We start from the raw sequence: 23,372 nt of genomic DNA on the forward strand, positions 1-23,372 counted from the left end.
CACAAGTAGTATGTGCCATAGCTCTATCTAGCCGAGTAATTGTTAAGTAGTTCAGTTTACCTACAAGTTGCCAGTATCTGCCAAGGTCTTCAAACACTTCACCCATATCATTGGTTAGTTTAGTGTTTGTTTCCATTGGTGTTTCAGCTGGTTTAGCACCTAACAAACTTGTTTCTTCTAGCAAATCAAGTACATATTTCCTTTGACACAAATTAATACCATGCTTAGACCTTGCTACTTATATTCCCAAGAAATATTTCAATTTACCAAGGTCATTTGTCTGAAAATGTTCCTACAGAAAGGTCTTCAACCTGTCAATGCCCATTTTATCATCCCCAATAATAACAATATCATCTACATACACCACCAATAGGATTTTTCCTGCTTGAGAGTCATGACTGAGGACTGAATGATCAACTTGAAGGGATAGGAAATCCATCACATGGACGCCCAAAGATTGCGGAATAAGGGGGCGAATTTCAAAAATTTTTCTCTCCCTTCAACTAGGAATCGAATTCCCTATTTAAAAAATCATATTTTCAAGGATCATTCTTGAACCATAAACTGAACCAGATCTGAACCAAAAGGAGTAAGGAGAGATAATACCTGATACAGAGAAGTAGTATCATCCAATGGAGGTGTTCACGCCCAAGGAAGGATCCAAAATCTGCTCCCACTGAAAATGGCGCAGTGCAGGCTGGAGCAGAATTAGTAGTGTTTTTTTCCAAAAGAACTTGACATTCGTAAGAATCACCTGGACGGCTTGTGAATACAACTCCCACCAATCTTTTCTCCAGAAGGTTGGTATCAAGATCCAATCTTGATATCTCCCAAGAACTGGAGATCGAACTGCTGTAGGCGGCGGCTGCAGGAAGGAGGCGGCAAGAGAGTATTTGCAGGGTGCATATTCTCTCTTCTTGTAATCTCAGCTCTGAAGACAAGAGTGTATAGCTTGCATGTGATAAAGGCTGCCGCCCCCTTTTCCTTTTATAGACTTAAAGGGATCAACTCCTAATCCCATTAGGAGTTGCTAACCCAAATCATATTTGGATTAGAAGTCCCTTTAAGATAAGGGATAACCCTTATCTTATCTGCAGATTAGATCAGCCATCTCTTGATCTAATTAGGAGGTTTCCAGATCTAAATCTCATTTAGATCTTGGACTCTCTAAATGGATAGGGTCTGGGCCCAATCCTATCAGTTGATCCATCTTAGAATTCGCCCCTTAAGTGACTAATCAAATTAGCCCAGTTCGAAATAGGCTTAAGGCCCATTTAAGGTTATGTATTCATTTAGCCTTCCAAACTACTGCCCAGTTGGGCTTCCTTGTATGGCGTGGGACCCAAACATTGATCTACACATCAGCCACATGGGTTCAGCCCTGCCTTTGTTACAAGGCTTGACCGGATACACTGTTATGGACAGTGCACCCCCTGAAACCCATCAGATGGGCTCTATGGGCCCAACACTTACCCTAAGTGGTCCCTGGGCCAAGCCACTTTGTAACACCCAGGGACTCTGGGTAGATGCAAGATTAGCCCATCAGGTATTATCCTCAATGGTCTTACACTTAACCTCTCAGCCCATAATGATCATGCACTACCTGACAAGAGAGGACCTCTCCCTCGGCTGCAAAGAACAATGTTGCACTCTCTTTTGCATGGATCCCGGGAATTAAAACCTTTTGCAAATCATTTCAAAACCATAATATATATACTTTTATATCTCATATAAAATATATTTTGCAAAACAAATCTCAACGATTGAAATCGGCTACCGGCAGTCTTGGTTTCCATTAGTGAGAGTGCGTCCCTGATCATTACCTTTGTCCGACAAAGGGGCTGATCCTATCACTATGATCACCCACTTAGATGAATTCTCAGACTGTCCCAACATACCCAGGTTTTGACCCCCGCTAAGGATCTCACTGATTGGTACATCAAAGATAGTCTAATCCGACACCTAGTGCAGTATCATAATCGAGTCTAGGGGTCGGGTGTAACTTTCCAGTTTTGCCCATCAATCTCCAAGGTCCAGGGCAATACTGGAAATCTGGTCCAGTTCAAAAATTCAATTAATCCTACACTGTATGTGCCTAGGGTCTCACCCTGGTAGCTGAGACAAGCCACCCCAACCGACTTGGTGGCACCACAGTGTCAGTCTTGTCAGGATAAGTCTCCCCAGACCGATCCACTGGCTGTGAACATATCTTGACGGTGGTGGAAGAACGTTAATAGCCATCCAGTCATCTCTCTCTCCTCTCCAGTGGCATTGTCGATTTGACCATCATTCGTTGAAAGTTTTGAAGTCTTTGGTTCCTTCGTTGAGTCAACTTTCTATTTTAGATTGTGAGTCATGTCAATTGGAGAAACATCATCGTGTTCCCTTTAGTCCTAGGGTTGATAACCGTGTGTCGAGTCCCTTTTCTTTGGTTCATTCAGATGTTTGGGGTCCTTATAAAGTGATGTCATACAATGGATATAAATATTTTGTCTATTTTGTCGATGATTATTCAAGGATGATGTGGCTCTATTTAATGAAAGAAATGAGTGAATTGTTTACCATTTTCCAAAAATTTTGTGTTGAGATTCGCAACCAATTTGGTATTCACATTAAAATTTTTCGTTCCGATAATGGTCGTGAATATTTCTCTTCATCATTTCAAGAATACTTGGACCAACATGGCATTATACATCAGACCTCATGTAGTTGCACCCCACAACAAAATGGGGTAGTTGAGAGAGAATCATCATCTTTTGGAAACAGCTCGATCTCTCATGCATTACATGAATGTTCCCAAACCCTTTTGGAATGATGTGGTGCTTACTTCTTGCTTCTTGATTAATCGGATGCCCATGTCTATCCTTGGTGGTCATTCCCCATTCACGACCTTGTTTCCCACCTTGTCTTTGTTTCCTCTTTCTCCTTGGGTTTTCGGGTGTGTCTACTTCATCCATAATCTGGGCCCCGGGAAGGACAAGTTAGATGCACGATCCATCAAATGCATCTTCCTTGGCTATTCTCGGACCCAGAAAGGGTACAAGTGTTATCATCCTAGTTTTCGACGTTCCTTTGTGTGTGTTGATGTTACCTTCTTTGAGCCTACTCCGTTTTTCTTGGGGTCCAATGACGTTTCTTCCACCTCATCACATCCTCTTCCTCTTCCAATTGCGGGTTATGTTCCTCTTGTTCCAGCTGTGACCAAGTCCTTGCCTCCGGTGCCACCACCTGTTGAACGGCCACCTATCCGTCAGGTATATACACATTGCCCACATGTACCAGTTGCTCCTCTTCCAGCTCCATCAACGTCAACAAATCCGGCAGTTGCCCCCACACCAGCCCCAATCCCAATATGTAATCTTGATCTTCCATTGCCTTGCGGAAAGGTAAACACACTTGTACCCTACATCCTATTTCTAATTATGTTTCACTCACTCATCTTTCCACTTCCCATCGCTAGTTTATCTCTTTGTTATCCTCTGTTGTTGTCCCTAATGATGTCCAGGAAGCCCTTGCCTCTCCAGAATGGCGTCGTGCAATGGAAGAAGAACTCTCAGCTCTAACTCATAATCAAACTTGGGACCTCACCACTCTTCCTCCTGGGAAGCAGATTGTTGGTTGTAATTGGGTTTATACTATTAAGTACTTACCTGATGGTAGTGTAGAGCGACTGAAAGCTAGAATAGTTGCAAAAGGGTACTCCCAAACCTATGGTATTGACCACACAGAGACCTTCTCCCCGGTTGCTAAGATAGGTTCGCTTCATGTTGTGATCTCTCTTGCTGTTATGTATGATTGGCCCCTCTATCAGCTTGATATCAAGAATGCTTTCTTGCATGGTGATTTGCTCGAGAAGGTCTATATGAAGCAATTACCAGGGTTTGTTGCTCAGGGGAGGATGGTAAGGTATGCATACTAAAGAAGGCTATTTATGGGTTTAAACAATATCCTCGATCATGGTTTGGTAGGTTCAATGTGCTGGTAAAAAAGTTTGGTATGAAACAGTGCCAATTTGTGTTAGACAGTTTTGTATGCCCTTAGCTTCAATCAAAATGATGTACTTTATGAGTTTATTGTAAATGAATAAAAGTGCATTATTGATTCATGTTCCCTTGGTATGTTTCTGTGTAATACCCTTAAACTTGACAATCCACCAGCTTCATGCCCTCCACCAATCTTCATCCATGTCTTGAGATCCTGAAAAACACACGAAGGGTAAAAAGTAATAGAGCAATTGAGTGACTTGGTCAACTCACTAATAGACATAATGTTAAACAGAAATTTAGGGACATACAAAACTGAGGATAAAGGTAAGGGGGTCATATTAACACTGCCAACACCACAAATGGAGGATGTGGAACCATTGGCAAGGGTAATTGAATGTGATGTTGAGTAATGAGAGAGGGAAGAAAACACACTTAGAGTTCCAGTCATGTGATCAAAGGCTTCAGAGTCAATAATCTAAGGATTGGGTGTGGGTGCTAGACAAGCCATACCTGAGTGTGCGAGAGTAGCCGTGTTCTGCTGAAATGTGGCCTGGACAAACCTCTTATACTCATCACGGGGGACACTCATCATCTCCTTACTGGGAACATCTGTGGATGCAGGAAGCATCTGATCGGCTGAATGACTTTCTTGTCTGAAGTGCCGTCACTAGTCATGGCATGATTGGCCCAAGTTGAGGGTGGACCATGCAAGTCATAGCAATGATTAATGGTATGTCCATCCATACCACAATGAGTACACCTCCTTGGACCCGAACTATGTCCTCTGCCACGGGCTCCTCCTGAATCTATACCTCCAATATGACCACCACCATGGTTATATGTAGGTCCACCACCACCACTCTGGCTAGACTGAGCTCCCCGAGCTCCACCTCTAACACCACGGCCCCTCGATACTACAAAGGCTGATCTATCGAAAACATTAGATTTCTTAGTAGATCCAATGGAAATCCTCCGAAGTCAAGCAAACACCTCTTCTAAGGAAGGGAGAGTTGACCCCCCTAGTATCTGAGCCCGCACTGGTTCATACTCAGATTTCAGCCCCACCAAAAATCGAGTCACATCAAGTTATTCTCTCTGTTATTGCTGAATTTTGACATCAGAAGTGAGGGGGTGATAAACATTCAACTCATTACGAATGTTTCTCATATTAGCATAGTACTCCTCAAGACTCTGATTGCCCTGTTGCAGATTAAAGTATTCCTAATACAACCAAGGATTAAAGTATCGGTATCGAGTATCATATTGGACAACTTGGATACGGATACGAATACGCTTTGGAAACGCATGGATACGGATGAAACATATGAAAAACTTGGATACACTAGGAAAACACATGTAAATTTCATAAATACACTAATAACACCAAATTTATGGTCAAACAACCATAAATAATGTATAAATATATAAGAAAGTATACATAAAAATATCATACATTGCATTAATTAAGAGTGCAAGATGGACTTGTTATATTTATCATAATTATGATATCAATTATTTTCTATTTTATTATTTTTACATTTTGACATTAACAAAAAAGTTAACCAAATATTATATTCTCATTTAATAATTTATAAAAATATATATTTTTAACTTAAAAAATTTCATTATTAAAATTTTTATTTGTATAATTGTTTTTGAAATTAAAGATCAAATTTTCATATAAATGTAGATTAATGGATTTGATAAATTCAATTTAATATTATATTTTTGAATATTTTGCAAACAAATTTTTATTTTTTGTAAATAATAAATATGTTGTCATTTAGTGTAAATTTAAATATTTTCTAATAATTATAATAATATATAAAATTTGTAAGATATATATCATGTGCAAATTTATAAATTTTAAGTAGTAAGGTAATTATTCTACTATTAATATTTTATTTGTATAAATTTCTTGAGATTAAAATAATCTTTTGATAGAAATACTTTTTTTTGTACTTTTAATGTAAATGTAGAATTAATATATTATTTGTTCCATTTGTTTATAAAATATTAATTTTAAATATTATTTTTTTTAATTTTTAATTGAGGTTGTTAAACATAAATATTGATTATTTATTTGGATAGGAATTTTTTTTTTTTTTTGGTCAAATATCACAAAGCATGGCATGGCCAAGTGGTTTGACGAAGTGCTTAAGGCTCTCGTGCAGTCATGCCATGTGCGCAGTGTCCCTTGTTCGAATCACTCTATTAGCTTAGAATTTAAGTTTTTAATCAAAGACACTGCGTATCGGTTGGTATCGGTGCGTATTGACCGATACAATGCGTTACTGGCCGATACGCACTCGTATCGGTCCGATACACGCGATTACAAGATACGTTTCCATTCGTAACGTATCTTGTATCACTCTAATCCGATACCGATATGATATGCCCCGTATCGGACATATCATATCGATATTTAATTCCTTGGATATGGCTGATATACTCTAGTTGTATTGTCTTGGCTAGACTACAACTTCTTAGTATGGTCCCACACATCTTTGGCAGTGTCAAGAAACATGAAATTTACACTAATCTTGGGTTCCATACTGTTCCATAACCACGTGATAATCTGTGTATCCTCTTGTTCCTAGTCATCATACTCATGAGAATCAGTGGAGGGTTTTTCTTCTCTTATGTGTTTCACCTTCTTCTTTGCCTTAAGAAAAACTTTTATAGATATAGTCCAAGGTACATAATTCTCTCCATTTAGTTTAATGGAGGTCATTTGAACATTCGGGTAGTCAGTAGGGACCATTACATTAGACTTGCTATCACTACTGTCTTCCATTGCTGAATTTTGTTATTGCTGAATTCGGCACACTGCACACTAAACCACACCACACACTAATCACACTGGTTTCAACACTTGTTATTGCTGAATATTGCACTCTTTAGACCACAAACCCTACCCGACTACCTGAAATCTCACCACACTATATGCGGACCACTCCCCCTTCGAATCACATTGAAAACAGCATAAACCCTAGCACACTACAGTCTGAAATCCCACAATACAATCTGAAACATACGTATTATTTGATTCACAACAAAAAAATTGCACAAAAATCTCTTACCTTATCACCCAAAAATCAGACTACACAAAAATTAGACCACACAAGACACCCATTGCACCACACAAATCAGCCCTCTTCTCTTCATCGATTAGGGGAAGGCTTCGTAGAAACCACAACAACCGACCACAAACATCAGAACTAGAGGCATAGAAACCTCTAAGCGAAGAGGGCAATCACTCCTTTTTAGCCCTTTCCCTTATCTCCAACCGATGACAAAGAAACCAAGAGAAAACCCTAGACTGGGTGCACAAAAAACATAAATCTGGGCAGATCCGAGTTGCTTGCACAGAAAACAGAAATCTGTGCAGATCCGAGTTGCTTAGTTGAGCTCTGATACCATATTATAATTCGGCTTGCCTTTGAGTTCTGTTAGTCTGATAACAACTAAGAAGAGAGGAGAAGAAAGAAGAAAGAAAGAGAGAGAGAAAGGAGAAGAAAAGTCTTATTCGAATGAGAGAAAAATTACCTCTCCCATTCGGCCAGATATGTTTTATATTACCAACATAATGGAAAAGACACATGTGCCCCTACTTAAGTGAGGGACACTAGTTCTAACATAATATTACACATCAGCAACCTCAACATAAGTGTAAAGACAGAAATATCCCTACATACTCGACACTAACAGTTAGAAGAGGTAACAATTTGTGCCTCTTCATGGGTTTCCTGAATTGCCTTAGTTTCTGGATTAATAAATTATTTTTATTCATAAAAAAAAAGGGAAGAAAAGATAAGGGGAAAGAAAGTGGTTTGCCACTTTGCCCCCTAGACCCCCCGCCCCCTTTTCGATGCAGCCCAATTTTATTAAAAATAAAGAAAAAAATGAGATCCCCCTTCCTCTTCATCTTCATCCTAATCCCTCTCCTCTTAAGGAGGCTTACACCTCTTGCGTTTTGAATTGCGTCTCACACCTCTAGGTATTGGAATGCCTCATGTCACGCCTCCGCGTTTTAAACATTGCTCTTAACTCATATATTGTAGGAGGAATCTTACAACTTTAAGAGGAAAATGGGTGTTCGTTTCCTCTTATCTTTTATTTCTTAAAGATGAATCTTACAACTTTTTGTTTTTCTTTTTAATGAATAGTCTTTCAACTTTTTGTTTTCCAATGATATTCTCAAAACACAAACAAAAATTCTCATATATGGGGTTAAAATGGATATTTGACAATTTTTGGAATTCAAAATTCAGAACACCATTCTCTGCATTTAGAGTTTAGAGGAAAGAAAGGTTCACCAATACCAATATTACCTCTTAATGTAATTATTACACTTTCAGATGTCATATGTCAGAGCAAACGAACAGGCCCTTAGTTTCAGTTGATTGGAGGAACCATGGTTTTTAAAACCGACCCGGTGACTGATCCGGTCAAGGGTCCAGTTACCGGGTCGAGCGGTCCGACTATTCGAATTGAACGCTTGGCCCATTTTGAAAGAAAAATAAAAAAGTAAAAAAATGTCAAAACGGTTCGAATGGTTAACCGCTCGGTTCAGTGGTTCGTTGACCAAAATCAACGGTTTTGGGGGGAATGCGAGTTTTGGGGAAAATGGAACTAGTCACCTGATTGGTTCCTGGTTTTTCCGGTCCAACCGTCTGGTCCGGTCCAGTTTTGAAAAGCATGGGAGGAACATTGGAATGGATTATTAGGGAGAACTTTGTCTAGGATTACCTTTAACCATTGGCTGATCTTAGTTTTTCAACAAGTAGTTGTTGGTGACACTTTAATTTTGCAAACATTTGGTAGCCGATGGATTTTCTTTCTTGCTTGTGGGTGAATAGGTGATTACTTAGCACCTTTCTTGTATTTCCTTTCTCTTTTATTAATAAGTTTTCTTTTTTATTTTATAATAAAAAAACTGGTTTGCATCATGATAAGTTGGGAACAATGAATGCCATGCTTATGCCTTTTTTTTCAATTGATGTTTGTGTTGACACAAGTAAAGCTTGATTTTGCTGTTGCCTATATAGAAGAGTGGGCAAACATCTTATCCTGCTCTTGCTTGGTGAAGAAGATAGTGCCAAAGTTTAAAATATCGGTGTTGGTAGAAATGTCGATCATCCAAATATAAGAAACATGTTGGAAATGTCAGAAATATTGTATGGTAATACTGTAAAAGTTATAAACATGGTGGAAGCATTGTAAAATATGCAAAATATGAATGATAAAAGAAGCAATAGGGACACCTTTTCAAATTATTATCTTGTTCCAAATCATTAAACAAAGCTAAGAAACTAAAGTGATAGACAAAAGAATACGTTCTGAAGTTGCCCAATAAACCTTAAGATTCAAAGCTTCAGATAGTGTATGAGTTAAAGGAAAATTTAATCTCAGAAAATGTAAATGGTTGTAATATTTCAACCAGATAACATTTTACACAATTAAAAGCTAATATTTAACTTCATGTTTGAAATGGATATTGAGCTAGCTCAAAGTGGTAATCACGTATGTTGGGCAGGCAATGACATTGTTACTCCACATATCTACAGTGTTGTCACCAACTTATGTTATAGTGATATCTCTTGTACTCCACATAGTGCTGGTAGTATTCATTGAGGAATATGCTGATTCTGGTAAAATTTCATGTCGCTACCCATGGAAATGGAAATATGTCGTGGAAATATTAGGGAATTTTGGAACATTTTAAATCATAGGTAGTGAACTCTCTTCCCATGGATCGGCTGTAAAGAGACATAATTTATCAGAGTTTTTTGGTAAGTAATAAAAATTTTATTAATAATCAATAAACAACAAAGTGTACACTGGAATCTTCTCAAGGAGAGGCGCATTCCTTCACAAATTTCTTTGTTTGTTAACTTGTAGTTGGTTGACACCCAAATTATGTGCAGCAGTGCCTTGCCTCTAATCTCTTTGTCCACCTTTCAGTATTTAAAACTGACATTAATTCCATGCAACAGGAGAATACACAAGAAGCTGCCCCATGCACTTGAGTTGTTGGAAGTCTCTGCATGCAAAGAATTTCCAAGGATCGGGCTGCGTTTCATGTTCCATGATGCTCTTTGTCCCTTTACTTTTATATGCAAAGATGAGGTTTCTCCAATATATTAGTTGACTTTCCTAAAGCTAATCCTTAATTTTCTTTTTCTTTTTTGACTTTAAGTTGTTTATATTGTATCCATCCCATGAAACTTTTGAGGTTTTGAAGAATTGACCTGTTCATGCAGAAACAAGTTACCACTGGGAGCCCATATCTTCTTTATGCTGTAACGGTTTCAGGAATTGCTTATCTTTTCAAACTGAGAAACCTTCATGCTTATGCATCTTGCTCCCTTTTTCCTCGGAGTGAGCTTATAGAGTTCAACATACGGACCCATCAACAGTCTGAAACAATAACAGCTGTAACAGCAATAATGGGTTGCCTAGTCATTGGGAGAAGTGATGGATCAGTTGGTTGTTTTCAACTTGGCATACTTGACCAAAGTGCCGCAGGTGCCTTCAATGTTCCATTTATATCTTCCTTTTATATACATGTAGCATATCTGATATTTGAGGGGACATTACTTGGTGCAATGGTAAAGTCTTGGGATGAAAGTTTTTTACTTTTTGGAATGTGAGTCTGAGACTGAGCAGCCACTTTGTGCAAAAGATTGCTAAAGGTTAGGTTTTTATCAGGTCCAGCCCTTCCAACGCCCTTTTATAGTAAAGGATAGTTGCATTAAAATAATAAAGAATGAGACAATAGTACACCCTTTAACCCAACTGATGGGTTTAGGTTTTAGATTAAAACCCTATAGGGATTGAGATGAGTTTGGGTTTTAACCTTAGGGTACCTGATGTCTGAACCCAATTATATTTAACATGGTACCCGCCCTTGGTACCCAATTATAAACCTTTATATATATTTTAAATAACTTACATAGTAAAAAGGGTTAAAAGAGGATTCAAACTCTTCCCCTTCTTGAGTGTTGTTTGTTGATAATGAACCTAAGAACTTTTCATGTATTTTAATATTGAACTTGAAGCTTTTTTAATATGTTGAAGCTTGCTATGTACATTGGATGCTGAGTAGTGAGCATTTTTTTTTTTGCTTTTAATGATTTTCTGGCACTCTCCAACCAGACCTGTTTAAACCCACTTGATTAAATGATAGGAGGGTGAGACAGGTCATGTTGGGTTTATCCTCATTATAGGATAATTGAGTGAGGCAGATTATAATGGGATTAACAAGCTTGGGAAATTGGGAGGAACATTTAAGCTGGTATGGGATCATTGGTGATTAGGCGGATTCGAGAATGGGAAAGGGCAGTTTTTGTGGGTACCCTATCCATTGCTATCCCTAACTCTGCATGTATCTTTTTATCAACTTGAATGGCTTTGTCTAATATGATGTCCTCATCAAATTTATCTTGATCCCATTCTCTCTATCCTTCCTTCTCAGACCCACCACCCATATTTTACCAAGAATCATTGTATAATGGCTTGTTTTGAAAGTTTTTGGTTTTATTAGCTTTGCCTCATTCAGCATTTTTTTTCTGGTCTCCCCAGAGCACAAAGTGTTTTCATTATCCTAATCTGTATCTAAGTAAGCCTTGTCATGATCATCATCTCCTTTTCTCTTCATCTTAGTGGAAATGTCCTATGTTCCCTAATTACTAGAGCAGACAACCGTGGTTTAATAAGAGGCTTTAGAATAGGCAGGGAGGGTGGTGGTATCCCACATGCAATTCAGTGATGATACTATTATCCTTTGTGATGATAGTGGGGTAGGGGGGTTCTGAATCTACAACTCCTTGTGAAGTGTTTTGAGGCTATTTTTGGTTTGAGAGTGAAGCCTGGGAAGAGCTGCTTAGCTGGTGTGAATTTGGACAGGATGGAGGTTGATTTGTATGATGATCTGTTAGGATGCCCTTCCTCTAGTTGGTCTTTAAACTAACTTTGAGTTCCCATGAATAGAAACCTAAGATCTAATACCTTTTGGAATTTGAAAACCAATTGTGGATAAGTTCACAAAGAAGTTGGCCTCTTGGAGGAGGAATTACATCACCGTTGGAGACTTGGATGTAGAATTACCTTATAAAATCCACCTTTATAAGCATCCCTTTTTATTTATCAATTTCCAAAATTCTAGTCATGGTAGCGAAAAGGAAGGAAAGTATAATGAAATATATATTTTTTTTGTGGAATTTAGCTGTCCCCCTAAAGGACCTTTTTATCAATTGGGGTAATGTGTGTAAATGCAAATAAGACATTCGCTTGGATCTAGGTAATTTGATCCTCAGGAACTCATCTTTGTTTGGTAAGTCTTTGTGGTGGTTCCTCTTTGATAGACAAACTGTAATATGAGGTACTTAAAAGCACTCACGGTATTTCAGTTAATGGTTGTGATGAGTAACCACCTTGGAGGCCTCTTGGCTGGCCATTTCCTCTATCTCACCTTTGTTCCTACCATAGACAAGAATTGATGCATCATCTAGGGAAAAAGGAAAATTTTGGAGGACCTTTGGGTTGGGAAATCTTTATTTATAGATAAATATTTCACACTTTGTTCTTTGTTCCACAACAAATACAACAAAATTTCTTACTGTGCTACTTTGTCAGTTGTTGGGATCTCTTGGGACTTGGGTTTGAGGTGGGGACTATGAAAATGTCTCATTTGTCTTGGACCATATTTTGTCTCTTGGGGGTTTTTCTTTCGACCATTTTGCTTGTGTGGACCTGGAATCCTAATGACATCTTTTAGTTGCTTCTTTTTCCATCAATCATTAAGATCTCTCTCTACCACTGGGCACCAAAAACTACTCTTCCTAGGGTTTGCTCCTAACGCAAGCCCTAGATAGGTCATGGGTCAGGAAGAAATGGAACACTCTAAGCATCTTGCAATAACCTCCACCTCACTAAGCTCTAAATTTACACCAGCTACACAACTCGTTCCATGATTGATGCTCAAGTTTGACAACCTCTCAAAGCTTCTAACCAATTCCTTAAGATTTCTCACCTTCTCTAGATCACCTCCCTCACAGAAAATTAGTAAATCATCTACAAATTGGGGATGGGTGACTGGAATACCATCTCTGCCTATTCTCCACCCCTTAACTACGTCTTCCCTGTTAGCCTTTGAGATCATTACATCAGCTATTAAAGTGAAGAGGAAGGAAGGTTGATGTTGGGACTGTTGTTGTACAAGAGGGGACTGTGGCAATCAGGAAATGGTTGCTATCTTGCAACGCTTTAGAGATAAATGATAACTGTTTCCGGTTGAACCTGTTGGGCTTGCCTTTCAATCTTTGGTAGAGGAGCATACCTGAGCAGATAGTAACAACGATGGGAGGTACGTTGCTTTCATTTAACAAACATGATCCGAGAACGATATGCCTGAAGATTTATGGAGTCAATCTAGACTGCTAGAGTTGATTCCAAGATCCTTCATGCTACACGCCAGAGGTCTATGGAACAAAGTATGGGTGGCCTCGGAAGTGGAAGCGACACTCTGGTTCGGGAAGACAAAGGAGAATGATGACTTGGTTGGATGGGTTACAAATGGCGAGGCATGGGTGAATGAGTACAATGAAGTGAGCATTGATGTGGAAACAGGAAAGGTTGCACTAGGGATTTCGGATGAGGCATTTCAAGTTCTAGACTTGATTGTAGGAAGAGAAAGGGGAATAAAGGAGGTTAATGAAGAAAAAGATTCGCATGGGGAAAGAGGATCACATGGGGAAGATACATCGAAAGGGGCTAAGTTGATGAGTGGGTGGGGTCCACTGCTTAAAGAGGAGATTTGAAAAGAATTTAGTTGAATTTGGCTGGTCTGCCAATGGTTGAAAAGAGTCACACGTCGGGGTTTAGAAACTCACGTGACCACAATAGTAATCATTTGTTGCTTGGGCCTTTGGTAAACTTGAGCGGTGGGGTCTATTCAAATACATTTGCCATCTCTTGGGTCCTCCCCATGTTTATAAGATAGGACCTACAATGGTTCAATGCATGTGGGGTTAGATGATTCATTTACAGAAACTGTGGGATTGGCTAAGAAGCTTGGCACAGGACCACCATCGACTACCTCTTAACTAGGTTCTCGACTAAAGACCTTGTCATGCCAAAAAGAAATGTTGAAGGAAGATCAAGGTTGCAACGCTGAAGAGATCTGTGGCAGGAAGGAGATTCAGTTTAGGAGAAAGGTAGTTGGTGAGAAAAAGTTTCATGGGCTTACTAAACCAAAGTTTAAAAGGAGTGGAACAATAGGAAGGAGGATTTCAACCAAGGCCAAAGAAAGATGGGTTTGGGTGGTCGCTAGATACGACAAAAATGGTAGGAAGAGGATTGTAGGTGGAACTCAAGGGGTTTGTGGCGAACAAACTCCTCCCATGATTGGTGATGTAGGACATCCTTTTCAGAAATTTAGGGATCTCGAAAGGATTCTTGGTTCTTCCAATCTCGAGGTTATAGTGCTGACACCCCTTGAGGTTGGGTGTGATCTTGGAGAACCAGGCTCGATGGGATTACAAGAAAAAGTCGGTGCCAAGGATCTAATAATTCACTCTGAGAAGGAAATTTTTAAATTTTTTGATGGGATTGAGGAGGGTGATGGAGTGGTAAAAAGAGCTGAAGTGGAAGAAAATTGTGATAAGGAAGGAAATTTATCAAAGAGAAAGGTGCTTTCATGTGGATCCAAGAGCAGGGAGATGATGCTGGTTACGGGGAAGGTAACGAGTGATGGAAAAGCTGAAGGGGCAGACAAAGAAGGAGTGTAGACTTCAATTCTAATCGAAAAGCCGGGGATGGAGCTAGGCAGGAGAAGACTTGTAACCGACCTATGACAAATTAATTCAGAGAACCAAAAGGCAGAGTATGTACGGAAAATGAGAGGTTATAGAACGGACAACTTGTTCATGTAACCAAGGTTTTTCATCGTCTCAAGGAAAGATTGGTCGGGAGTGGTCCTTGTGGCAGATTTAAGAGAATTTACAAAAGGAAAGGACTTAAGGCAAACTCTAGACCTTAGAAATGTCTGATCAAAAGCAATGGTGCATATGGTTTAGAAGGTGATGCAGGTAGTGAAACTCAAGGTACACAACAGAGACCAAAAGAAGAAAACCAAGGAAAAGATGGCGAAGTTTCAAAGACTGGGGACATGAATAGAGAGAGAAAGAGCAGAATAGATTCAAAAGAACCAAGAAGGAAAGGAATTATTACAAAATGGGAAGGTGAATATCAATATTTTGGTGGGGAGGGAGGTCGAGATTGGAAAGTCTCTTGGATTAGTCTTTTGGGGAGGGGAAGGCTTCGTGAAATTAGCATTTCAGAAGTTTGACAAAAAGAAAAGAGAAGAGAAAAAGAATAAGGAAGAATACTTAGAGAAAATCAAGGGGTAGGATGATGAAGGGGGAGAAGAGGGACTGGATGAGATTGAGTGATCTTGGGGTTGGTGGGAAGACAAGGAGAGGGGGAGGAAGTTGAGGTTTCTCGGCTGGATTGTGAGGGGCATGAAAGAAGGAAGGAGGAGGGAGGTGAATGGGTGGAGATTTGAATTTTGATAGCAGGAGCGGGCAATTTGATCAAGTCTCCACAGCTGATTTGGTTGAAAATATATGGAATTTCCTTGATTTACAGCCTTGTAATGCAGAATCCTTTGTGATTGTATTTGGTGTGTCATCTAGACAACCATGGGTGTTAGGATGTAATCTTTTTCTTTTAATGAATTTTTTTCTTGATTCTTCAAAAAAAAAAAAAAGATTGTAGGTGCTGAGCACGTGGAAGTCTTTGAAGAATTTTTTGAAAGGGGCAAGTTCAATTCAGGGGCAAATGCAAACTTTATAGCCTTGATCCCTAAGAAAGTAGATGTAATTCATCCAAGGGATTTTAGACCCATAAGCCTTGTGGGGAGCATGTACAAAATCACGTGTAAGGTTTTGGTTGAGAGGATCAAAAGAGTCCTTCCTTTTGATTTCTCTAAACCAAGGGGCCTTTGTTTTTGGGAGACAAATAATCAATCAAATTCTCATTGATAATGAATGTATAGATTTTAAAAAGAGGAGAAAGGAAAAATGTTTGGTCTGCAAAGGCTTATGACTTGGTGGAATGAGACTTTGTGCTAGAGGTTTTGAGGGTGAAAGGTTTTGGAGCTAAATGGTGTAAGTGGATAAAGGGTTGTATTTGCTCTTGTCATTATTCCATACTAGTCAATGGAGTAGCTAGAAACTTTTTTCCTGATAGAAGGGGCCTTTGTTAAGGAGATCCTCTCTCCCCTTTCCTCTTTAGTCTAGTTGCAGATGTTTTGAGTGTTTTGATCTCAAGGGTTGATGTTACAAATTGGATAAAAGGTTGGAGAATTTGGAAGGAAAGAGGTGGTAGTGACACATTTACCATTTGCAGATGATATTGTTATATTTTGTGAAAGGACAAGGGAAGAACTAACTCAACTACAAAGTCTAGTAACTCACTTTGAAAGGGTTTCTAACTTAGAGGTAAATTGGGGCAAGAACTGCGTAGTGGGATTAAATAGAGACAAAGAGGAAGTAGAAAATCTTGCTAGGTTATTGGGGTGTGAGGCAGGGGATTGGCCGATACTGCACTTGGGACTACCTTTGGGGGGAACCCAAATTCCGATAGCTTTTGGTATCAAGTAGTGGAAAGATTCACAAAAAGGCTGGCAGGGTGGAAAGAAATTACATCTCTTTAGGGGGAAGAAAAACGCTAATAATGTCAACTTTGACTAACCAACCTCCCCTTCTGAGAGCTATTTTCCAAATATCCTTCCCTCTGCCCAAGTTCCTTGAATTCTGTATAAATTAGCGTCCAAATTCTCTCTACGTCCTCTCCCAAAAACTCAAGAAGTCTTGGACCATCCTTCTCACGCTTCTGGTTACCACCCTCAACCCCACCCTTGGATACCACATCTGCCCCTTGGTGCCACGTCCTTGCCCCTGACAGGTTTTGCAATGAATTGGTTACAGTTAAAGTTCCAGTGTCGTCTAATCTAATTACCAAAGGATCTTGTCCCTGTTCCCTCCCTTCTGGTTCTGGCCCACTTCACAGACCACTGGAAAGTCCTGTCTCCTTGTACAAGCCTCATTTCTGAACTGAGAGGTTGTAACAGCTCTCTTGAAGAAGGGGGGTGTAATAACCTCCCCATCAAAGCTTCCTTCTTCTAGAAAAAGTATTTCTGTGTGGAAGCTCTCTTTCTGTAGCACATCCATCTTTTCCTGCAAGTCAACATTCCCAAGCTTACTGTATCGATGGAATCTGAATCATCACTACCCTCTTCACTGGACCACTCACCTTTTAAATGCTCAAGATCTTGACATTTTAAGCACCTGGAGTTTCTTCTCTGATGAGAATAGCTTCACATTCTTGGCTGGAATCCATTGCAAGGAGCTACTTGAGGGCGAACTTGCACCCAGAGCGTGTAACAGAGAGGAGCTCAAAGAGGATGAAGATAGACGGGTCTTACCATCTATTGGAGCTGCCCCCCTTCGACAACATGTGCTCTAAGTGGGTCACTTGTTGTGCCCTTAGAGCCAATATACACGTGACTTTTAGTTGAGTCACAAGTCTCAGATTGGGTCACAATGAATCCTTTAGAACTTGGCCCATGGTTTCTGTCTGTATTGGGCCCATCTTGTCTTAGTGGTCCACTCAAAATCACCTGCATTGGCATGTGATCCTTTAAAGTGTTACACCCGACCTCAATAAGACTGGTTCAGCCCCCCTTTGCTTGGTTCTATATGGTTTAAACATTTCGTCCCCTTCTTTTACTGATTTTGAAAGAGTTCTTACCACCTTTTGCTACTTGAGCTCTAGACCTGTTGCCCTCTAGTCTGATACCATGTTCTCCACGTTTTTGACCTTCCACTTGCCTCAGCTCTTTTGTGTACTCCAGTCTTACTCTTATTACTGAAAGTTCTATCAATGTTTGAATGTAATTCAGTCCCCCCCTCCCCCAGAAAACTCCAACAAGGCTCCCTCCACACAAGTGAGCAATTGATTCAGCAACATTCTGCTTACTCAAGTGAAAAGGCAAGCCTAGAACACATACCATGACCATCACCCCATCTTTAGTAAAAAATTCTTTAGAGTTAGACATTGGACTCCACTTAAAGATTGTAGTCTCATCATTTTCATGAAAATCAGATTGAAGACTGACTGCTGAAAGTTCTAATCGATCTTCAATCAGATCAAGCATAGCTTTAGCTAGGGGTGAGCATTTGGTTTCGGTTAAAAACCAAACCGAGTAATCCGAATTTTCAGAAACCGATATACCTATTTGGGAAACTGAACCGAAACCGAACTTTGCAAAAACCGAACAAACTGAATCGAATTTTTTTTCGGTTACTTCGGTTGATTTGGTTAAAACCGAATCTGCTTGCTACTCTCGATCTTTCCTTTGCATTTGTGCAAGTGCATCTGAAATTTACACCATAAAGTTTAAGCAAAGCACTTAATAACTGAAGAATCCAGTGGCTAAAAATTTCCACAGTCCAGATTCGGTGGCTAACAAAAATACCAGGAAGAACTGAAGATTAAAAGGGAAAAATGGAAAAAATACTTGTACTTTGAGATTCCAATGGCTAAGAAAAAAACGGAGGGAACTAAAAAGAACTGGAAAAATAAAGATTAAAGAAGACTCGCCGGACTCTATCACTTGCTGCTGGAAAAGTTAGTTTGTTGGATGCTGGACCTTGGAGTAGTGGAACTGGAACTCGTAGTTTGTTGCTACTTTGCTCGTCGACCGCTGCAAGGGACTTGGGGCTTTAATCTTACTCTTTAGAGGTTAGAGGAATATGAAGGTCGATGGTCACAGACTATTGGGTTTTGGCCTAAGGCTAATAACCTTTGGGCTTTTCACTACATCTGTATATTTACCAAGTTATCCCTAAAAGTTCAGTTTTTGGGTTTTGACCAATGGCTAATAACCTTTGGGCTTTTCATTATATCTGCATGTTTACCAATTTACTCTCTAAAAGTTTGTTTTTTTTTTTTTTTTCCGGTTAACCAAACTACTAAATCTCACAACCGAAACTGAAAACCGAAGTTTGATAAACCGATTTTTAAAACCAAAACCAAACCGATTTTTCGAAATAACCGAACTGAAAACACCGAAACCGAATTTTCTGTTCGGTTATTCGGTTTCAACCGAATTATGCTCACCCCTAGCTTTAGCAGGTCTGCAATTCTCCTCTAGTCACTTAACAGGATTTTTGGCTTGGATTACATATTTGTTTTCCCATTCTTCTCTCCTGGTGTAGCCAGTCATCCTGCTCTGCCCATTACTTTTCACCATGGCCACAAACTCTTGCTCCAGGTCTTCATCTTTACTGGATTTTTTGTTAAGTTTTTCCGCCTCCTTCGAGGTCTCAACATTTGTTGTTAGCAGGCATTGGGGGAACTCGCTCATCAGTCTGGCAACTTCCTTCCTCCAAGTCCCTGTCTTCCTTCGGGAAAGCAGACTAGCTGTTTTCTGCCTTTCCCGAAGAATTCAAGTAAAGCTAGATAACCTCTTTTGTTGTTCCTCCTAGTCTCCTACATTCTAATACTTACCTCTTTCCGTCTCTAGTACTCAGTTCCTTCCAGTTCCTTTGCTTACCTTTGGAGCTTGCTTCCATCACAAAGTCCCTAAACCATTTGATCACTTTTATACCTTGCAGCAACAATGTATAGCCTTCTTTACTTCCCTGATTTTCAGACTCAGCACTCCCTTGATTCTCAGTTCTTCAAACAGAAAGTCATTGGCTTCAAAATTCAAAGCTCTCCTCCATTGCCCTGCAGCCACAAACCCCTCCATCTCCTGAACTTTCTGAAATCTTACAAGTTAATACTAAGATTTAACTTCGCATTTGAAAAGAATTTCGAGGTTGCTTGTAATCATGTCTAATAGGTGGGCAAGAGCACTACTACACATATCTAAACTATTGTCACCAATTTATGCTATAATCGTATCTCTTGTAGTTCACAATCCACATAGAATCAGTAGCTTTCATTGGGTAATATGTCAATTCCAAATTTCCAATAATATTTCGAGCTGGATCAAAGTGGTAATCATGTCCATTAGGTGGGAAACATCATTGCTACTCCACATCTAAACTACTGTCATCAACTTAAGTTATAATACCATCTCTTGTATCCACATAGCACCGGTAGCTTTCATCGAGGAATCTGTCGATTCCAGTAATATTGCATGTCGATAACCATGGAAATGGAAATATGTTGCAGAAATATTATGGAATTTATGGATATTGTAAACCATGCATTTATTTATTTACTTTTGTATTTTGTATATCATTTCTCATATTGTTGTGATGGTTTTATATTCCATGTATGGCATATGCCATTGGTGTGCAGGTTTCATGCATGAGTTGCGAGATGATGTTGGGATTGGTCGTTTGTGGGGTCTTATGGCTAGGTATTCTTTTTTCTAAATGTAATCTTGTATAAGAAAGTAGTTTAATTTTTGTTCTTTTACAGTAAACACTAAAAGTGTTTGAAAAACTATTGTAAAGGGGAAAAATAGTTTAATGTTCTAAGGTTGAAATTATCAATTTCCTATAATTACGCTTCATATAGAAAAAAAAGATGTGATATAAGAGGTGGTGGTAGTAGGAATTACTTCAAGGCTTTTATCTTATTCATTGATATTTTTTCCAAATATATATGGATTTATTTGATGCAATCTCATGATGAAGTTCCAAAAATTGTAAAGCAATTCTATTGTTCTTACTCAGTTTGATATTTGTATCAGAATATTCCATTTTGATGATGCTAAGGATTATTTTGAGAAGTTTCTCTTCCTATTTTGAAAATTTTGGGGATGTTCATCAAAGCTTATGTACCTATGCTCCACAAAATGGAGTGGTAGAGATGAAAAAACATCATATCGTTGAAGTTGCCAGAAATATTATGTTCGACTCCCATGTCCTTGTAAAGCTTTTGGGGAATACAGTTGTTACAAGCACCTATGTAATCAATTATATGCCATCTAGAGTGTTGGGACTTTAGTCTCTTTCTAGTTTTCTTTTCCCTAATACTAACATTTTTTCTTCCTCTTCTTATCTTTGGTTGCACTCGTTATGTCCATATTCCTAACTCTAAAAGGCACAAGTTTGAACCTAAGGCTTGGAAATGCATCTTCCTTGGTTATGCCTACACACAGAAGGGTTATTGTTGTTATGATCCTGTTAGTGGTACCTGATTTGTTTCAATGGATGTCATTTTTGTAGAGTTAGTTTCTATGGCTTTCCTTCTAAGGTGAGCATTCCATTGAATTGTTTGATCTTGCTTTTCCCATTCATGCCCTTGTTGAATCTGTTGATGAGTCTTCTATTGTTCCTGTTGAGTCTTCTCTTTCTCCTCCTGTTGATTCCTCATTTTCTCCTACCGCTTCTATTCCTGTTCCTCCACTTGTTAATGCTCCTACCTTTATTTCTGCCTCTGTCATACAGTGGTGGTACAAAAGGTATAGGCACAATCATGAGCAAGTTGTTCCCACATCTTCAGTTGAGCTTCTTACACCTCCAGTCAATGAAGCAACATGCCCAAAATTCGTTCTTTAGCACCTATTGCTGAAGTAAAGGTAAAAAGAAAGTGTACTGCTCACTGTATCTTTAAATACCTTTCATATAGTTTGCTTTCATCATCCTATTATTCCCCTAAACACGTTTCTTACGATGACAAATGCAATTTTTATTTTCTTCTGGTGCTGGCTATTTGGTATCTTGGGAGGGGTGGACTGGATTCAGATAAAAGCTTAGTTTGATGATGAGATAAAATCTTTGGTGATGAGATAAACCGTTAAAATTACTACCTTCTTCTTTCAGTAATGCTTCTTATGCTTGAGAGTAATCCATTGAATTGCATCTAACATGTCTTTAGAGTTCATTGTGATATTTATTGTAATCAAGCTTTGGTATTTCTTTAAATTAAAACTAAATATTGTACTTGAGCACTGCACTAATAGTGACAGTAAAAAACATCGCACTAATTGTTGTCACGTTACCACACTGAAAGAAATAGCATGCAATTCCTAGAATTGAATGGAATATAAGGTCAAAGCAATGATCTTTTTAGCTTAATGCAATCAATTACTTTTTGCTATTTATTAAATTGTAGTATTACATGTATTTTGCACAACGTGTAGGGGTAGGACAGTTGGAGCTGTGCTGGATTTAGCAGTACTGGAGGTGCATGGAAACAAATTGATTTTTGTGCTTCATGTTGATGGGAACTTACGAGTGTGGGATCTTCTAAGTTACACTAGGATTCTGAGTTATACATTTAACATTCCAACGGTGACAGGCAACTTCTACCATCCTTGCTTAATTTTTGTTCGGATTTGTGTCTCTCTTTCCCGCTTGCTGATTTAGGGGGATTTTGACAATGCGAGTAGTTTTGCTTTTAAAACGAAACCATTAACATTCTCGAACAATCCCTTAGTTTTTTTTTTTTTTTTTTTTTTTTTCTTTTGGTATAACATGCTGATTTAGATTCCATACTTTTGTTTCCTAACATTTATTTGAAAGTGAATCAATATTGAAGTTATCATGATTATGCTATTTTTTGGGACACTTAACTGTAGGGCCACCTGGTCATGGCTTTTCTTTCCCCATAGGTAACAACCTCTTTTAAAAAGGAAAGAGAAAAATACAGAAGAATGGGGGAAGGATGTAGGGACAAGAAAAAAAGAACCTTCCCTACCTGCACCTATAAAAGGCTAAGAGACCTAATATATACACATTTGATCCATTTTAAATCTCCCTACAAAAGGATAAAAAATTCCTAACATCTCCATACCCTTGGGAAATAGAACAAACCCTCAGATTAGACTCAAAAGAAACTTGTGGGCATAAAAAAACCTTTCAGTCAATTATCAAAAAAAAAAAAAACCCTTTTCAGTCCATGAAATAGGTTCTTTCCTACAAAGAGGCCTTAAAAGCTAACATGGGCCTCCATAGGCCCAATGGCTAGGTTTAAATGGATTTGACCCATGGCCTAAGGATCCGAGTGTACCAATATTACGCCCATATCCTATTGTAATAGTGGGCTCTTTGGCAAAACCACTAACTCTTACATAATGGAGCATGTGCAGGAGTTAAACCTAACTAACATCCAACTTACATGGGATTGGAAAGCAACTGGGTTGAGGTGGTAGCCCTAACTCTAGATTATAACTATTGGTGCCTGAGGAGGACATTAGCAAATTGCTTATGGTTGTGCAACTTGCTTTACACAAAGAGCACATGTGGGGAGAAATACACTAATTAGTTATTCTTTACTGAAGAACCTCACAAGTCACAACCATCAATCTTCAAATGTATTACCTGTTAAGAAGAAACTCTTTAGGACAGTTAGATG

The 23,372-nt window shown here is 38.9% G+C and overlaps 1 protein-coding gene across 1 annotated transcript in view; it reads left to right on the plus strand.

Annotated features, from left to right (window-relative positions):
- SAR1 (SUPPRESSOR OF AUXIN RESISTANCE1) overlaps positions 1-23,372 on the plus strand; it is a 108,572-nt gene that overhangs the window by 11,705 nt on the left and 73,495 nt on the right. The window contains exons 3-6 of the mRNA XM_088980273.1: positions 9,986-10,118; positions 10,253-10,517; positions 20,367-20,427; positions 22,159-22,316. Coding sequence (XP_088836399.1) covers positions 9,986-10,118; positions 10,253-10,517; positions 20,367-20,427; positions 22,159-22,316 — 617 coding nt within the window. The remainder of the gene's footprint in view (positions 1-9,985; positions 10,119-10,252; positions 10,518-20,366; positions 20,428-22,158; positions 22,317-23,372) is intronic.

The sequence above is a fragment of the Nelumbo lutea genome, chromosome 3, assembly GCF_056320005.1.
Source record: "Nelumbo lutea isolate HS-2025 chromosome 3, American lotus-T2T, whole genome shotgun sequence".
NCBI classification, from domain to species: Eukaryota; Viridiplantae; Streptophyta; class Magnoliopsida; order Proteales; family Nelumbonaceae; genus Nelumbo; species Nelumbo lutea.